Source organism: Dreissena polymorpha, chromosome 9 (assembly GCF_020536995.1).
Source record: "Dreissena polymorpha isolate Duluth1 chromosome 9, UMN_Dpol_1.0, whole genome shotgun sequence".
Classification (NCBI taxonomy): domain Eukaryota; kingdom Metazoa; phylum Mollusca; class Bivalvia; order Myida; family Dreissenidae; genus Dreissena; species Dreissena polymorpha.
The window spans coordinates 53354514-53374232 of record NC_068363.1 but is presented as its reverse complement, the minus strand read 5'-3'; the positions used below and the strand labels follow the sequence as shown (position 1 = coordinate 53374232).

The 19719-nt window shown below is 38.1% G+C and overlaps 1 protein-coding gene across 1 annotated transcript; it reads right to left on the bottom strand.

The window, feature by feature from the left end:
• Positions 1 to 622: 622 nt before the first annotated feature.
• Positions 623 to 18667, bottom strand: LOC127844966 (GRIP and coiled-coil domain-containing protein 1-like). The gene is made up of 13 exons (XM_052375559.1): positions 18492 to 18667; positions 17014 to 17112; positions 16420 to 16622; positions 15113 to 15256; positions 14547 to 14636; positions 13921 to 14049; positions 12828 to 13022; positions 11276 to 11458; positions 6629 to 6806; positions 5899 to 6026; positions 5052 to 5219; positions 3871 to 4028; positions 623 to 2617 (listed from the first exon to the last, which is right to left on the bottom strand). The coding sequence occupies exons 2-13, from the start codon at positions 17102 to 17104 to the stop codon at positions 2149 to 2151; spliced, it is 2136 nt and encodes a 711-aa protein (XP_052231519.1). The 5' UTR covers positions 17105 to 17112; positions 18492 to 18667; the 3' UTR covers positions 623 to 2148.
• Positions 18668 to 19719: the final 1052 nt, after the last annotated feature.

The following is a 19719-nucleotide window of genomic DNA, read 5'->3' as shown; positions in this document are numbered from 1 at the left end:
TATGATGAATCTGCAAAGCTGTATCCCTTAATATGGCGAAATCTAGAACGAGGCTGACAATTAGTTTACTGAGGTTGCCTAAAACTTTATCAACCAACGATCTCGATATTTTTTTATTTTTAATAGATCCTAGTACCTGTATCAGCATTGATTCACACAAGCAACTGTAATGGAAGTAGATTCTGTGGTTTCTGAAATAATAGTATGTGCTAATAAACCTGTTAAGCGCATCAACAAACGGACGGACGACAAACATTGGTCGCCAGCACTTGGTCAGTGGAGCAAATACAACTCCATCACAAACGTTGATTGTGATGTTAATTTACGAAGGAATATTTATACTTCAAACTATTGCACAATAAACAGCACCGTTTCAAAATTGCTTCTCACAATCTTAAAATAGTTGGTTTAAAACTATTTACTTTAGCTCGATTTCATCTAAAGCCTCAGGCTTATAGAAATGCTCTTTAGTCTGTTTCCTGGGCTTATAAAATAGTTCAATACATTAATACACGTTTGTCTAAAGAGCTAATTTTTCTGTTTACAGTCAATGCTTGTAAAGGTAAACATTTGAACATATTTCAAGAACAGATTACGTACTTAAGTAAATTAGTTCCAAAAGTTTTTGTTTATTTTTAGAACCTTTATTCAGCATATCCATAATTCTTTTGAAAAGAAAAACAAACATTATAACATGATTAATAAAGAAAAATTCAATATAGATAAAACAATATATAAAATCAATTATAACAACTGATGCCCTGTCCCTCATGTCTATCAAGAGACAGTTCAACTTACATTTAAAGCTAAGATAAACAAACAAACAACATTTATAATCATGTTGTTCTTTTTGATATTACCATGTTAAAAAAACATGGTAATAATGAGCCCCTACAGTTAAATAAAGAATTGCCTCATAAAATATTAGAAGCGTCATGCAAAAATGGATCTTAGGCCATATGCAATGCGCAGTCTGGTCAGCAGCAACCCTGTCCGCAAATGAGACCAAGAAACCTTGTGTAATTTAATAGAGGACAGGGTAGCTCCTTACCAGAATGCACGAATGCGCAGGCTGGTCTGGACCTATGAAGGCCACATTATGGTATAAGGCCTATTTTTGCATGATGCAGTTGACATAGACATAACATCATGTTTGCTTGATTTACTTTCATGAAACTTTGACAAACTGTGCCGACATTGTGATGCAACGTTATTGTGACTAATGATTACTAATTCTGTTTCATGTATAGCAAATATTGCACTGCATTTGTATCATCATAATACTCTATAACATGCACATTTTAGTTATATAAATATGATATACATTGTATAGTTTACCAAATACTCAAGGCAACTATTGCAATTAAAGTATACTTTAAAACTATCACCAAACATGTAGAGAATATAAATTATGTGGAGATTGATAGTTTATCATCCTAACCAAATATGAAATGACAAAAAACATTTCATAACTTCAAATGAAAATGTTCAGAAAGTTACAAGAAATGCCAATAAATAAACACATCACATTCCAAGTATTTGTGTAATATGTTAAAAAATATATAACATTTGTGTTGCGCTCTGTGAAAAGAGGGTTTAATGCATGTGTGTAAAGTGTCGTCCCAGATTAGCCTGTGCAGTCCACACAGGCTAATCTGGGACAACACTTTCTGCCTAAACTTGATATTTGTCAAGAAGAGTTTTCCTTTAAACGAAAAATATAAGCAGAAAGTGTTGTCCCTGATAAGTCTGTGCGGAATGCACAGGCTAATATGGGACGACACTTCAAGCACATGCATTAAACCCCTTATCACAGAGCAAGGATCATTTATATGTATATTTACAAATTAAATGCTTATAGACATTTTTTCTAAATTTAAAAACAAACAAACATTTATTACATACCAAGTGGCTGTTTATCATGAAACCATTGTTATATACTAATGAAGAATGAACTTCTTAAATTGATATAGAAGAATAGAACAGTATTAAACTAATTCACATACATATTTTAGTTTTAAAGAACACATCTTACGCCATATGACCATCATAAATAAGTTTCACTTCACTTATGTTCGCAATAGTTAAAAGGAGTTAACACATCACATCACTTATCAAGAGGCTACACTCCTTTAAAGTCTGTTATCATCAGGAGGTTGCACTCCACCAATGTTTGTTTAGGGATTGCACTGAGGACTTCTCCTGTGGACTGAACTGCAGTATCGTGGTGATGGCGTTCAGCATCTGCTGTTTGCCTACCGGATCATGACAAATGAGGAACTTGTATGTCACATTCTTCAAATACTCCAAATTGGCCCCTTCTCGACTGATACTCCTCCCTAACTTTCTTATCTCCTCCTTTAAAGAGTCAATCTCCTCATAAAGAGCCTCTTGTTTTCCGCTGCTCGAGACCTGCAGATCTCGTAAGGTAATCTCTATTTCACGTTTCTGTTTCCGCAGTGCTGAGATTTCCACGTCTTTCCTTGCCTGCTCCTGAGCGAAGTACAGTAGAGTAGTCTCCCCCTGACCACCAGGAGGCATTGACAGCAGTCGTGTGACTGCTTCATCCTCTGACGTCTGACGCTCGGATGAAGCTCCGCCCATCTCCAGGTTGGACCTGAAATGAGTGTCCCGGCAGTGAGCAATGGATAACCCTTTGCATGCTGGGAAATTTGTCGTCTGCTAAAATGTTGTCTGCTGAATTTCTAAAATTAGCATTTTCTTCGATTTTTTTCAAAGAATACTATCAGAATAGCAAACAGTTTGGATCCTGATGAGACCCCACGTTTTGTGGCGTCTCATCTGGATCCAAACTGTTTGCAAAGGCCTTAAAAATTTTGTTCCAGCACTGAAAGAGTAAATGTATCAAAATGTTGGCCTAACAAAAGCACCCATGCACCAAACCCTTGTTTCATAACAAGTAATACATTGCAGGACCAAATACTGCCCCACCCCATCTAAAAAAAAGTATTTTAGAGCAATTTTTTTTTAAATATTGACATTAATCAGGCAGGCGGCTGATCTAATATAAGTGTTCTTCATAAAAACTAATGGTTTTCAGGAAATGTAACTGAGCCTTGCTCTTGGAAAATTGGGTTTAACCCTTTGCATGCTGGGAATTTGTCGTCTGCTAAAATGTCGTCTGCTGAATTTGTAAAATAAGCATTTTCTTTGATTTTTTTTAAAGAATACTATCAAAATAGCAAACAGTTTGGATCCTGATGAGACGCCACGTTCTGTGGCGTCTCATCTGGATCCAAACTGTTTGCAAAGGCCTTCAAAATTCGGTTCCCGCGCTGAAAGGGTTAATGCATTTGTGTAAAAGGTCATCCCGATTAGCCTGTGCTTTAAAGGATCTTAATGCACATGCATAAAAGGGGCCTTTTCACGTTTTGGTAAATTGACAATTTTTTTTTTTCAGGATAGCAAATTTTCGTTGTAGTCATATTTGTGAGGAAACAGTTGGACTTCCTCTAAAATATCAATTATATGCATCTTTTGACAATTGAAGAACCTGACAATTATAAAGCGTTGCATCCGAAGCGATTGAATAATTTAGGGGGTTCTGTTGTTGTCGCTATATGTTTTGACACAATGAGGATTGCTTAAATAAAGTATAAAATACATCAATCACTGCATGGCTGAGTGGTCTAAGTGTTAGACTTTTACTCCAGGGGGCAGTGGTTTGAGCCCAGTTGAGGGCTACTTTTTTTTCTTTCTTTAATTTTATCCTTGTTTTTTACTGGAGTCTAATAGATCCAATGTTTACATTGACCAATATAAAGCATTTAATGACAAACTTTAAAACATGCCAAAATCTGTGAAAAGGTCCCTTAAAGCCCAGATTTCCCACAACGGGGCTCCATCTACCTGTATACTGCCTGTATGTGTTGTGTGGAGGTCGCTCTCAGCAGCTCTATCTCTCTCTCTTTCTCTGCCAGCAGGGACACTGTCCTGTCTCGCTGTCGTCTCATCTCCTCCTCCAACTCCTGCAGCTGACTCTGGTGCTCTGCAGTCTGTTGGAGGGCCTGAGGGGAAAGATGGGATACGTAACAGCCTGGCGGAAAGGGGATTGCTTAGTTGGTATGAGTTGAACACATTTGCATGATAGCTGTGACATAAAGTGGTTTCATATATTTATACTCAGTTTTAGTCAATGTTTCACATGAAAAACAAGATATTTTCTGTATGAGTCCTTAATTAATTAAAGTAGAGCCAATAATAAAATATATGTAAAAATATTTCATGCCATTAGCATGGCTTTTCTTTTTGTTTGATTAAGTATATATATTACAACAAAAACTGCCCACATTCTTGAAATGCGTGGAAAACTGGGATAAATGCATGTGCGTTGAGCATCATCTCAGATTTGCCTGTGCAGGTTGCACAGGCTTAAATCTTGTTTATGGTATTTTCGTTTAAAAATCTCTTCCTAGCAAAAATCTAGTTAAGGCAGAAAGTGTTTCCATGATATAAGCCTATGAAGACTGAACAGGATGATCTGGTATACACACTTTACACATGCATAAAGCCCAGTTTTCCCATACAAAGTCTCTTGAGTTCCTGGTGGGAAGGGGATATCTAAGGTTCTTTGGCTTGGTGAAGGTTGCTATGGGTTGACAACATAAGCCGGATAACTGTGACCTCTATAGCATACATTAAGCACTTTTATGATTTTCAATATTCATATACTCATTTTAGTCTATTCTGATGAATCACGAAAAAAACACACACCTGTATTTTTAGCGTGATTCTCTCATTAATCAAACTAAGGCCAAGTACAGAAATGTATGTCTGTAACATATTTCAAGCCCTTAGTAAGGCTTTTATTTCGATTAAGTATATATTTCAGAACAAGAACAGCCCACATTCTTGATATATATGGAAACAAAATGAGCCACGCTCCGTACAAAGGGGGTTTAATGCATGTGCATAAAGTGTCGTCCCTGATTAGCATGTGCTCACTGCACCAGCAATTATAGGATGACATCATTAAGCACAGTTCTCCCTGTATGCAGCTCATATATTTGGTCCAGATGTTCTTGCCAGACCTCCTGTTTGTGTTTGTCCTGCAAATTGAGCAGTGACTTCCTCAGACTCTCCTCCCTCTGCCTGTAGTGGGCCAGCTCATCCTCGTGCTGCACGTGCAGCCCTCGTATCTTCTCCCTCAGCTCGGTCACATGGTCCCTCAACACCTCCTCCTGGTTCGGGGAGTGCTCCTGATGTCAGAGAGGGTATGTGTTATCTATCTCAAGTAATACTATTATTTCTGTACCTAACGTAAGTAGTCCAAGTGGTGCTAGGGAAACGAAGCAATACCAGAAACAACAATAATGCTTAATCATGGCCAGAAATCAGCAGTATCTACTCAGAAACATGTCAATAAGGGGGCCAAGATTTTTATCTTAATTCCATCACTAGTCTTAATGATGTTATTTCATATAATTTAGTGCTAATGAGATGGCAACTTCAACTGCATTTGTTAAAAACAGGCTCTGAATTCTATTCACACACAACTTAACATCAAAGTTCTCACTTTATGAATGTCTGGCCTCTCTTAGGTGATTTCAAATAAAAATATTGAATGGTGGCAATACAATCTCTTATCATGATGGGAAATCTGCTTTAAGTACAGACTTTGCACTTAGCCGGTACATTTCAAACCTTTAACTCACTGTTTTTCAGCATGGACTGTGTTCTAAGCCGTTATCTCTCAAAACTCTCACCTTCTTGTATTTAAGCATGGACTGAGCTCTGAGCCGGTATATCTCAAACTTTAACCCCTTGGCCTCTTGTTTTTCAGCATGTACTACTCTTTAAGCCATTATTCCACAAACTCTTACCTCGTTGTTTTTCAGCACTGACTGAGCTCTAAGCTAAGATATCTCAAACTCTCACCTTCTTGTTTTTCAGCACTGACTGAGCTCTGAGCCGATATCTCTCAAACTCTTCACGGACTTGTTCCAACTCGTCGCGGTATTTCACAACCTGAGGGTGCTCACTGCACACCCCATCCAGTAGCAACTCTACAAGATACAGTACATGTGTTATGTCAATAACAGACAACAGTTTACCCTATTGAAAGTAGAGGTAGGGAGGGGGGGGGCTGAATCATTTGTATAAATAAGTTCATGAACATGTTTCCCACAAGTTAGATGATTAAATTGGGCTTCAACCCACAAATTCCATACTGACAGTCACCTTCTTGTAACTGATCGAGTCAGAACAATGGTTTAGTGAAACTTATGATTAAAAATAATGACATTTTTAATGATACTTGTGTTTACAACTAATTTTAACTAGCGTAAACTCCAACAGAAAATCTCAGTTGAGGTTTAAATATATCAACTGGGTGCATGCACTTAACCCTTTCCCACTTAGAAGCTAAGTAAAATGGCTATAAAAACAGCATAAAACCATAACAGCCTGCAAGTAACTTGCAGTCTGTTCAGGCTTTATGCTGTTTGCTGCTCATCCGTATCTTATGGTTGGAAGAAAATTTTAAATAAACTATTTTCTATTAAGGGACTACAAATGCGTCAAAATGCGAAACTAAGTGGTAAAGGGTTAAATAACCTTGTTACACATTTCAATTTTCGTAATTGTAATTACACCAGAAACAACCCACCTTCAATGTTCACAGGATGGTCTGCCTGTGTGTTAGCGTTCTTCAGTTGTAGTTTGACCCGTTGCAATCTCTCGATGATCTCCGCCATGTTGCCACCCTCGTCCTCTCCGTATGACCTTGACCTCTCACACAGGGCTGAGTTGTCTTGCTCAAGCTGGCTCACACGATCCTTGTAACGCTGTGGATTGCAATACATGTAAAACACATTATATGTCAGTAACATTTTTACGGACTGACCAACAAACGCAACAGACAAATAGAGTGACACCAATTTCCCCACTTTCAAACTTGATTCAATAACTAACAACCACCAACATCAGGAAATGCATGCATGCATATGATATGAGCTCCGGGAAAAAGGGCTTTATGCATGTGCATAAAAAGTTGTACATGTACCAGATTAGCTTGTGCAATCCACACAGGCTGATTAGGGACACTCTCCGCATAGAATTGTTATTTTTCAAAGAAACTTTTTTCTAATAACAAATTTCTTATAGACAGAAAGTGTGGTCCATGATTAGCCTTTGCAGACTGCACAGGCTAATCTGGAATGACACTTAACACACAGGCTAATCTGGAATGACACTTAACGCACAGGCTAATCTGGAATGACACTTAACGCACAGGCTAATCTGGAATGACACTTAACACACAGGCTAATCTGGAATGACACTTAATGCACAGGCTAATCTGGAATGACACTTAACACACAGGCTAATCTGGAATGACACTTAACGCACAGGCTAATCTGGAATGACACTTAACACACAGGCTAATCTGGAATGACACTTAACACACAGGCTAATCTGGAATGACACTTAACGCACAGGCTAATCTGGAATGACACTTAACACACAGGCTAATCTGGAATGACACTTAACGCACAGGCTAATCTGGAATGACACTTAACACACAGGCTAATCTGGAATGACACTTAACACACAGGCTAATCTGGAATGACACTTAACGCACAGGCTAATCTGGAATGACACTTAACACACAGGCTAATCTGGAATGACACTTAACACACAGGCTAATCTGGAATGACACTTAACGCACAGGCTAATCTGGAATGACACTTAACACACAGGCTAATCTGGAATGACACTTAACACACAGGCTAATCTGGAATGACACTTAACACACAGGCTAATCTGGAATGACACTTAACACAGAGGCTAATCTGGAATGACACTTAACACACAGGCTAATCTGGAATGACACTTAACACACAGGCTAATCTGGAATGACACTTAACACACAGGCTAATCTGGAATGACACTTAACACACAGGCTAATCTGGAATGACACTTAACACACAGGCTAATCTGGAATGACACTTAACGCACAGGCTAATCTGGAATGACACTTAACGCACATGCTAATCTGGAATGACACTTAACACACAGGCTAATCTGGAATGACACTTAACACACAGGCTAATCTGGAATGACACTTAACACACAGGCTAATCTGGAATGACACTTAACACACAGGCTAATCTGGAATGACACTTAACGCACAGGCTAATCTGGAATGACACTTAACACACAGGCTAATCTGGAATGACACTTAACGCACAGGCTAATCTGGAATGACACTTAACACACAGGCTAATCTGGAATGACACTTAACACACAGGCTAATCTGGAATGACACTTAACGCACAGGCTAATCTGGAATGACACTTAACACACAGGCTAATCTGGAATGACACTTAACGCACAGGCTAATCTGGAATGACACTTAACACACAGGCTAATCTGGAATGACACTTAACACACAGGCTAATCTGGAATGACACTTAACGCACAGGCTAATCTGGAATGACACTTAACACACAGGCTAATCTGGAATGACACTTAACACACAGGCTAATCTGGAATGACACTTAACGCACAGGCTAATCTGGAATGACACTTAACACACAGGCTAATCTGGAATGACACTTAACACACAGGCTAATCTGGAATGACACTTAACACACAGGCTAATCTGGAATGACACTTAACACAGAGGCTAATCTGGAATGACACTTAACACACAGGCTAATCTGGAATGACACTTAACACACAGGCTAATCTGGAATGACACTTAACACACAGGCTAATCTGGAATGACACTTAACACACAGGCTAATCTGGAATGACACTTAACACACAGGCTAATCTGGAATGACACTTAACACACAGGCTAATCTGGAATGACACTTAACACACAGGCTAATCTGGAATGACACTTAACACACAGGCTAATCTGGAATGACACTTAACACACAGGCTAATCTGGAATGACACTTAACGCACAGGCTAATCTGGAATGACACTTAACACACAGGCTAATCTGGAATGACACTTAACACACAGGCTAATCTGGAATGACACTTAACACACAGGCTAATCTGGAATGACACTTAACACACAGGCTAATCTGGAATGACACTTAACGCACAGGCTAATCTGGAATGACACTTAACGCACAGGCTAATCTGGAATGACACTTAACACACAGGCTAATCTGGAATGACACTTAACACACAGGCTAATCTGGAATGACACTTAACGCACAGGCTAATCTGGAATGACACTTAACACACAGGCTAATCTGGAATGACACTTAACACACAGGCTAATCTGGAATGACACTTAACGCACAGGCTAATCTGGAATGACACTTAACACACAGGCTAATCTGGAATGACACTTAACACACAGGCTAATCTGGAATGACACTTAACGCACAGGCTAATCTGGAATGACACTTAACGCACAGGCTAATCTGGAATGACACTTAACACACAGGCTAATCTGGAATGACACTTAACACACAGGCTAATCTGGAATGACACTTAACACACAGGCTAATCTGGAATGACACTTAACGCACAGGCTAATCTGGAATGACACTTAACGCACAGGCTAATCTGGAATGACACTTAACGCACAGGCTAATCTGGAATGACACTTAACACACAGGCTAATCTGGAATGACACTTAACACACAGGCTAATCTGGAATGACACTTAACGCACAGGCTAATCTGGAATGACACTTAACACACAGGCTAATCTGGAATGACACTTAACGCACAGGCTAATCTGGAATGACACTTAACGCACAGGCTAATCTGGAATGACACTTAACGCACAGGCTAATCTGGAATGACACTTAACACACAGGCTAATCTGGAATGACACTTAACGCACAGGCTAATCTGGAATGACACTTAACACACAGGCTAATCTGGAATGACACTTAACACACAGGCTAATCTGGAATGACACTTAACGCACAGGCTAATCTGGAATGACACTTAACGCACAGGCTAATCTGGAATGACACTTAACACACAGGCTAATCTGGAATGACACTTAACACACAGGCTAATCTGGAATGACACTTAACGCACAGGCTAATCTGGAATGACACTTAACGCACAGGCTAATCTGGAATGACACTTAACACACAGGCTAATCTGGAATGACACTTAACGCACAGGCTAATCTGGAATGACACTTAACAGCACAGGCTAATCTGGAATGACACTTAACACACAGGCTAATCTGGAATGACACTTAACACACAGGCTAATCTGGAATGACACTTAACACACAGGCTAATCTGGAATGACACTTAACACACAGGCTAATCTGGAATGACACTTAACACACAGGCTAATCTGGAATGACACTTAACACACAGGCTAATCTGGAATGACACTTAACACACAGGCTAATCTGGAATGACACTTAACACACAGGCTAATCTGGAATGACACTTAACGCACAGGCTAATCTGGAATGACACTTAACACACAGGCTAATCTGGAATGACACTTAACACACAGGCTAATCTGGAATGACACTTAACACACAGGCTAATCTGGAATGACACTTAACACACAGGCTAATCTGGAATGACACTTAACACACAGGCTAATCTGGAATGACACTTAACGCACAGGCTAATCTGGAATGACACTTAACACACAGGCTAATCTGGAATGACACTTAACACACAGGCTAATCTGGAATGACACTTAACACACAGGCTAATCTGGAATGACACTTAACGCACATGCTAATCTGGAATGACACTTAACACACAGGCTAATCTGGAATGACACTTAACACACAGGCTAATCTGGAATGACACTTAACACACAGGCTAATCTGGAATGACACTTAACACACAGGCTAATCTGGAATGACACTTAACACACAGGCTAATCTGGAATGACACTTAACGCACAGGCTAATCTGGAATGACACTTAACACACAGGCTAATCTGGAATGACACTTAACACACAGGCTAATCTGGAATGACACTTAACACACAGGCTAATCTGGAATGACACTTAACACACAGGCTAATCTGGAATGACACTTAACACACAGGCTAATCTGGAATGACACTTAACGCACATGCTAATCTGGAATGACACTTAACGCACAGGCTAATCTGGAATGACACTTAACGCACAGGCTAATCTGGAATGACACTTAACACACAGGCTAATCTGGAATGACACTTAACGCACAGGCTAATATGGAATGACACTTAACACACATGCATTAAGCCCTATTGTCCAGATCGAGGCTCATATATAACAATTCTCATTCCTTTACGTAAACATGTCAGCCTTACCTGTATATTCTGCTGGTCCTGGTATCTCTGGCGCTCATAGTTGCCAACGGTTTCCGAGAGTTCAGATATCCTAGACTCGAGCTCCGCAATCCTGGCCTCACACTGCTCACCAAAGGCTCGAGCTTTGAGCTCGGACTCACTCACCCTGGCTCGGTCTTCTTGCAGCAAGATACTGTGCTGAGCCTGGATAGGGTGATGAAAACATGAGACCTACATTTACATCAGCTGGAAAAAATGAGACTTACATTTACATCAGCTGAATAACACGAGACCTATATTTACATCAGCTTGATAACACGAGACCTACATTTACATCAGCTGGAAAACATGAGACCTACATTTACATCAGCTGGATAACACGAGACCTACATTTACATCAGCTGGAAAACATGAGACCTACATTTACATCAGCTGGAAAACATGAGACCTACATTTACATCAGCTGGAAAACATGAGACCTACATTTACATCAGCTGGATAACACTAAACCTACATTTACATCAGCTGGAAAACATGAAATCTACATTTACATCAGCTGGATAACACGAGACCTACATTTACATCAGCTGTTCGAAAAGCTGATCTAATAATGTTTGGGTAAAATGCACCATACAGATAAATATAAGAAAAATAAAAACTCTGACCATTTTTCATCAAAATTGAGAAAAAATATGGCATCTTGAGTGTTTTCTTTTCCCCTGACATGATCCACATTCAAAATAGGCCTTGATACTGTCAAAATATAAATTATGATCAATGTGGCTTTTAGAGTGGTTACAAGTTTTTTGATGTAAGATTTACACCTTCTAATTCAGTTTTTAAGTGCACATGACCAAGATTCAAATTCGGTCGAGGCATTGCAAAGATAAACATATTGTCATAGTGCCATCAAGATTTAGCCATAAATGTGGCCTCTTGAGTGGCAACAAGATGTTTCTAAGATTTGATCTGGTGACATACTTTTTTCCCACACATGACCCAGATTCTGGCCTAGATATTGTCAAGCACACATTATAACCAAGTGTCATCAAGATTGAGCCATAAATATTTGCCCTGTAATGGCAACAAGGTGTTTCTAAGGTTTGACCTGGTGACCTAATTTTTGCACAGAAGTGACCCAGCTTACAACTCGATCTAGATATTTTAAAGATAAAAACTCAGACCAAGTTTCACCAATTTGTGAGGATATATGTGGCCTCTAGAGTGGTAACAAGCTTAAAGTAAAAAAAAGCAATAAGTCACCAAGCATGACTTTGAAAATAGACTTAGCACAATAGCTAACCACAAGCACTTAATGCACAAATAAAATAAAAACCTATTTAAGTAAATATGACATTCTCGGAAAATGTAGCTAAATGCATGTGCATAAAGTGTCATCCAAGACACGCATGTGCATTTAGACACTATCTGCCTAATCTGGATTTTCGTTACAAAGAGATTTCCTTTAACCAAAAATTGAATACAAGCAGAAAGTGTTGTTTCTGAGCAGCCTCTGCACATGCATTAAGCCTTGTTTTCCTACAGCCTGGCTCATATTCACTCAAGTGGCAACCTTGAGTTCTTCCGCTTCTTTCTGAAGGTTTATCAGCTGTGGTGAGGGCTGCAAGGATTTTGTTCTCTCAGACTTGAGCATTGTTCTGGCCTCTGCCAGATCTTGGCGAAGCTGCGCCGTCTCGGTGTCCTGCCGACTCAGCACATCCCGAACCACCTGCTCCTGTTCGCGTAGGCTGAATGACAGCTCCTCGTTCTAAACGTGCAAATACAGAGATTTCTATATTTGGATTGCATGGGAGTGAAATAGAAAAGGGAGCAATTTTAATCTATATGTGTTAGAAATATATAATGGAAAAATACAAAGTAAATAGAAAATTGTGTTTAAATCTTCAACTGTTTGTGTAAGCTATGCAGTGAAAGTTTCCTAACCTAAGTAGTTTTCTATTTTTTTCTTAACATCATCTGCACTCTTATTCCAGCCTGTAATGCGCTTCTTTAAAGTCCAAAACAAAAATAACGTGGGAGATCTTGGCTTCCATTTTGTCTTAACCTTCAATTTCTGTCAAAAATGTTTTAAATGTCATTCAAAACTGCGAGGCCAATGGGGCTACTTGATTAATTTCTCCACTTTAAAGATTAAAGTGTGGTCATCTACTGTTCAATGTGAAAAATGGAGTGAACACTCACCAGTGTTTGACTTTCTAAAATAGCTTCTACCTATTTGCTATCAATCTTTAAAAGAGTTGACAGTTTGGACATTTTTGTCATGTTTAACAAAACATATTTCATTTCTTGTTGTTGTTTGATGATATGTATTTTAATATTGTATGCTAAAATGCTAGTGAAAACCTTTAAGGCTGAGACAAATAAGTAATTCAGACAATTTAAACGCATACAAACGCAGGTTTAATGTTCTTAGACATTCATTCAAGAAAAAGAGCAAGTAAAGAGAAACCAATATTGTAGCGTTTATATGCATGCGTATGATGCAATAAAACATTTCTTTGTACCTTATTGCATTCTAAATTTAAATTCACTTGTCTATTAAATTTAAATTAACTTGAACAGTGCCTAATTAAACTTCTGTCCCATAAGCACCGTACACTTTACACTTCTTAAAAATGGCTGAAGTTGTGTTAATGAAAGGTCACCTTGGTCTCTAACTCCTCTCTCAAGGCCCTCTCCTGACCCAGCAGTTTTTGAAGCTCCCGTAACATGAGGGCGTGGTCTGTCTGCTCCTTCTCACGCTCCAACTGCTGACCCCGCACCCTGCCACGCCACTGCCATTAAGGAGACATTTGAGATGTGCTCTGAGAAAAGGAGGTTTAATGCATGTGCGTAAAGCATCGTCCCTGATTAGCCTTTGCAGTCCATACAGGCTAATCAGGGATGACACTTTCTTGACAAAAATTCAGTTTAGGCGGAAAGTGTGGTCCATGATAAGCCTGTGCGGACTGAATGTGGAATAAAATTTTACAAATGCATTAAACCCTCTTTTCACAGAGCATGTTTTTCTCGTTGTTACCAAAATAAAATGTAGAAATAATATTTTTTGTTAATCTAGATTTGAATAACTTTTAATTTTTAAATAAAATTAAGATTGTTAAGTAAGGTACAATACATGAAGAAAAAAATTATTATTGTCTTTTGTGGAGATTTAAAGAACACTTCAACAGTGGGGATCAACTTGTGACCTTCTAGTCACTAGATGGAAATCAAATCCACTACATCACGGCGACCACTTTTCACATCAACATGTGTTCTATTCATGGCCTACCTCCTGTGTCTGTGAGGCCAGGTCTTTCTGAAGGGAATCAATCTTCTGTGACAAGGTCTCACATTTCTTCTGTAACTCTTCATTTTCTTGCTGCAAATTGTAAATCTTTTCTATAAGTTCTTTTAAAAACAGTCCCTTGAAGCTGGAACTGAGGTAATCATAGAAAGAAAAATTAAATTATGCGAAAATGGGTCTTATATTATAGACACAAGTGTAGCTGCGGACCAGCCTGAGCATCAGTGCAGCCTTGCACGGAGATATGCTATCCGCTATAAAGTAACACATATTTTTTAGATCTCATTAGCAGACATGGTAACTCCTGAACAGACTGTGTGGATGAGTAGGCCACATACGGCTTAAGACCCATTTTCTCATGACGAACAAGACTTACTCTTCCATTTGCCAAATTAGCCAATGGCTACACATTGACACAGTTGGCTAAAGAATTTTCTGTTTTGTTGCACAGTTTTCATAAAAACACATCAAACAAGATTTTGCCATAGCAAGGAAAATTTGGCTAAATAAAATTTTGACTCAGGGGAAGACATCGGCGGTTGTCAAAGTACCTTGAGAGATTTCTTGTCTGCAATATAGCTGGCTTCCAGCTTGGATTTCTGTGTGGTTAGTGTGAGGAGGGAACCAGACAGTGTCTCAACTTGGGACTGGAGCTCAGACAGTCTACCCTGACTTGGGAAGTCCCCACCAGCATCCTGGAACACAATGTCTGGGGTTATTAAGTGTTATGGCGGTGTATACTTCTTTGAGGACTAGAAAAATACATATGTGCCATGGCTGTCAATTCCAGTTCTTTCAATACATTTTGTAAGAAGACATATTGGTTTTCTAAAATGTACACGTACTGAGCCATTAGCTGTTGGGTCTCTGCTGCGTATCTGGCAGAGATCATAAATCTGAGCCTTGCTTTGGGGAAAACGGGGCTTAATGCATGTGTTTTACCTGTTGTCCCAGATAAGTCTGTGCAGGCCGCGTTTAAAGGATGTCCCTTCTAAATGAAAATTCAGTCTAAACTGAATGTGTTGACATCCCCAAAAATCCATTTTAGGCAGAAAGTGTCCCCTATGCATAAATCCCCGCTTTCTCTGAATGCGGCTCAAATATTGTTTAATGAGTGTATTGAATTCTGGCTTCATTTCTACTTTTAATAATGGTTTGTTGTGTATATTTCATAATAAAAAAAAATGTTACATCATTTTGTAATTTGATGACACAAAAAACCAAGTCTGACTCAATACATACAGTTGAGAAATATTACAACACAGAGCATTCAAACTAGAGATATTGCTTGCCCTAGTTTGGACGACAATAAAAACTGGATCCAGGTGTTTAACATTTAACGATTGGTTAAGTTAACCATTCAAAGGTTAAAATCTTAAACATATTTTGGACTGATTTGGAAAAGTGATAAATTAACCAGGGGTATATCAAATCTTTATGCATTAGAAAATTAAGTAGCAGCACTCTTCTGGGGGAACTTATTTCACGACCAGTCAAGTGTAAACAAGCAAATTTGTTGAATTGATGTGCAGATTTATGAACAGGACATTAAGTGTAATAAAACAAAGTGTTACGTTTTTTGTTTTTATGCATTGAAATTCTCCTCATTCATATCTATACACCCGTGATGTTTCGTCTTGTAAAGTATCTGAGATATAGCCCTGAAAAGTAAATCCTACAAAAACAAGAAAGGGAAAGTCTTTCTTAAGAAAGTGTAGGGTTATGTTTCTAATGCAAGGCACTTCTTCTCATTGATATCAAATCACTCATGAAGTTTCATGTTTAAAATCATGTATAGTTTCTGAGATATAGCTATTTTCCTTGCCTTTAGCAGGGGATAAAAATGCCAGACACTTACATCTTCTGCTTTTGAGACATTTAAGGGATCTGAACCTGGCCTGGCCCCTTCTTCGGATTCTCTATCTGACCCCTGACTGTCTGATGCTGGCCCCTTCCTGACCTCTTGCTGATCTCTGGACTTTTGACCTTGAGATAGAACTTTCACACTGGCTTCTAACGCTTCCTTTTCCTTCACTACGCCTTTGTAAGCTCCGATCAAATCTTCAAAAGGGCAAAAGAAAGAGATCATTTAAAAATTGTGAAATTTGGGTTAAGAAAATTAAATTTACTGTATGCATTATCTTTCATTTCAAGTTTTATTATGAGCACTGCAATTCTGTAATATTTTATATTTTGTACTAAAATTCAACAAAAACAATGTTTTTCCTATATTTATGTCTTTTTGATCTTTAAAACAATATTGGTTCCTTTAGTTTTATTCCTCTTTCCCTGGTTTAATAAAAAAAAGATTGATATCTAATAAAAAAGGAGTTAAATTAAATTTGATTTTCTAAGGTACTTCAAACACATCAAAGTGCATATCCAAGTGTCATTTTGCTAAACCCAAACTGGTTAACTCCCTATAAATAAATACTAGTGACTTGTTGCTCACCCCTGAGTTTCTGCTCCCTCTTATCAAGAAGCTCCTTCTGCTGCTCTATCGTCCTCAGGAGCTCCCCACGGGAGGCTCGCTCTAGATCCATATCATGCTCTACAGAGGGCAATGAAAGTTGGTGAATACATGTATACAGGTGTGTTAGGCTTATCTACTACAAGTGTCTGGGTTTTATTTGTTGTCATTTTAAAATTGTCAATGATTGAGAAACTGATTTTGCTAAATCATTGTGAATTTAAACATGAATAATGGACAGACAGTTGCTATATCAACAAGAGTGATCTTATTTGGAAGGTGGATTTTGCAATATGGAAGTAAAAGTATTATTTTGATATTGCCATACTGTAGTGACCATACACAACAATAAATCTATTGAAATTAAGTGTTTTTAATTTACAATTCTGATCACAAGAATGTATATTATTTTATTTTGAGAATATCATGTAAAAAGAATTATGATGGACAAAATTGCTAAAACTTATTTAAAATGTCCGAATGCAGTGGAGACAACGCTTTTGTGTTAGCCAAATCCCTGCAAAGGAGTGATCTTTAAAAGCCTCTAGTATAAGTAAGACAATAGTAGTTTCTGATACAATTCTGCTGTGCAGGCCCAAAAGTCTCCTTCAAAACAGATTATATTGTTCATTTGACATTGACATTGAATTTTTTTAATTAACATAAGTGTGTCAAATTTTTTAAAGACAAACAGTACAGCAGGTCTCTCAGAGCATAAATCTGACCAAGGACGATTATTGAAAACCAATGGAGAGTTGTCAGGAAGCATGTTTTTAGCATGATACGCCAATACATTTCTTTGTATTGAGTTGCATTCAAATTAATGCAGATCCACTCATCCATCAGTTGTTAAAATTAAAGCTGATGTGCACACATTGTGTCACCTGCTTTGAGCATATTCCATAGGAAAACCTAATCCCATTATTTAATTCGCACTTCACCTCGAAAAAAATAGCGTACTTATGTGTTTATGAAATTCTATTGGCAAAATTATTATGTTTAAATTGCATTTGTGGTGATATGGGATTATCTGTGAAGATAAAGCCGATATCTATGAGTATTGAAATTCAGGGCCCTCGATCTGCATTTTTTTACTGCCAGTGGTAAATATGATCAGTGGCTTTCCACATAAAAAACGTAAAAAAAGAACAGAACATGCAAAACCCTAAACACTAGCCTCATCAATACGACTGTAGATGGGAAATATTACTTTTTGCGCACTATGCCATAAATAAAGGACCATGTATGATTGAAATCTTGGAGAGAAATACTGCTATAGGTACAGGAGTTTTTATCTATGCCTTATAACTAGTGAAATTTGTTACAGAAAAATCGTTTTAGTTCGGCCTTAAAGGCTTAATAAAACTGATTCGGGCTAGTGAAAGTTCTCAGGTGGAAGCCCGTTCGGGCTAATGGAGAAAAAAATTACAAATGTGCAGAGTGCACGAGCATTGACATACCTTATGTAACACATGCATTATCATTCATCATGTTCATCCAAATTTGTTTACGGTCTGTCATCTACCGGATGTTGACGCGACGAACACAAGGCTACATTCAAACAAATCTGCAGGCTACACGACAGGAAAAACAAGTGAGAGTTCAAACTCAACGTAGCGGTTATCATCACATGGCTACTGGATGAACTAGTCAAATCTCTGCGCGGATGTTGGTGTGTGTTGTCAGAGGCTACGTCTCTGGTGTTCTGCCAGATCACGGAGCGTATTTGACGAAATCGAGAGTCCGTGGCCAGATTTAGCATTCTTATTGGAGTCATCGCAATATTTATATTATGAGTGTATTCTTGTTATGGTCTGCGATAACATGGATTATTCACAAATGAAGAAAAGATCAATATGATCTAACTATCGCTCATTGTCGACCTGAAAGGGCACATAAGTCACCTGGGGTGACTAGAAGCCGGGTCATGTCACCCTGCTTTGACTTCAAGCCGAAGCTTGTCTACCCCGAGTAACTAGAATCGGCTTAATGTCATATTTTATTTTATTTATTAATTTAATTAACAGAGACGTAAGGAGCATATTTATTATCTAAGCACTGATCCTGTTTTGTATTTATCTGTAGATATAGAATACAATGACAATATTTCTCTTGAAAAAAAAACACCATAGGTACATGATATTGTTATATTTATTGCAATTATATATAAAACTATGTTTGACATTATGTGATCATTAGGTATAAACTACCAAGTCACACTCTCAATAACAGTTTTATTTCGTGTATATTTAAATTGATATTTGTTCGAAATGATGTATTTTATATTTACCGTAAACGCATGCTGTTACTGTATATGTATGTTTACCTTACGTATGTCTTATTTATTAAATGTATTTGATAATATTTCCCCATGTTGTATCTGTGTATACCTGGGAGTAATAAAGATCTGTTCTGTTTATGACAATGAGCTTTATATGCTTAAGTCTAATAAAATATTCTGTTCTGTATTCATATCTATTCAATTATAAACATATTCACTTAAAACTAGTTATTCACACATTTGAGTTTACAATCACTTAACGCGCATTTAAAACAAACCATTTTAATGAGCATCTATTGCCAATTAAACTTGTCACCAATTTAGGAGTAGCATGCAACAAGCAATCAAGCCCGGATATCGACGCTTCAATTTAGTGTCAACATTTCACACATACTCAAGTCAACGGC

Coding starts and splice junctions, on each gene's coding strand:
- LOC127844966 (XM_052375559.1), bottom strand. CDS start 17,104: ATGGATCTAGAGCGAGCCTCCCGTGGGGAGCTCCTGAGGACGATAGAG. Junction 14,637..15,112: donor CAGACAAGAAATCTCTCAAG/GTACTTTGACAA, acceptor TACAATTTGCAG/CAAGAAAATGAAGAGTTACA. Junction 2,618..3,870: donor CACATACAGGCAGTATACAG/GTAGATGGAGCC, acceptor CACTCATTTCAG/GTCCAACCTGGAGATGGGCG.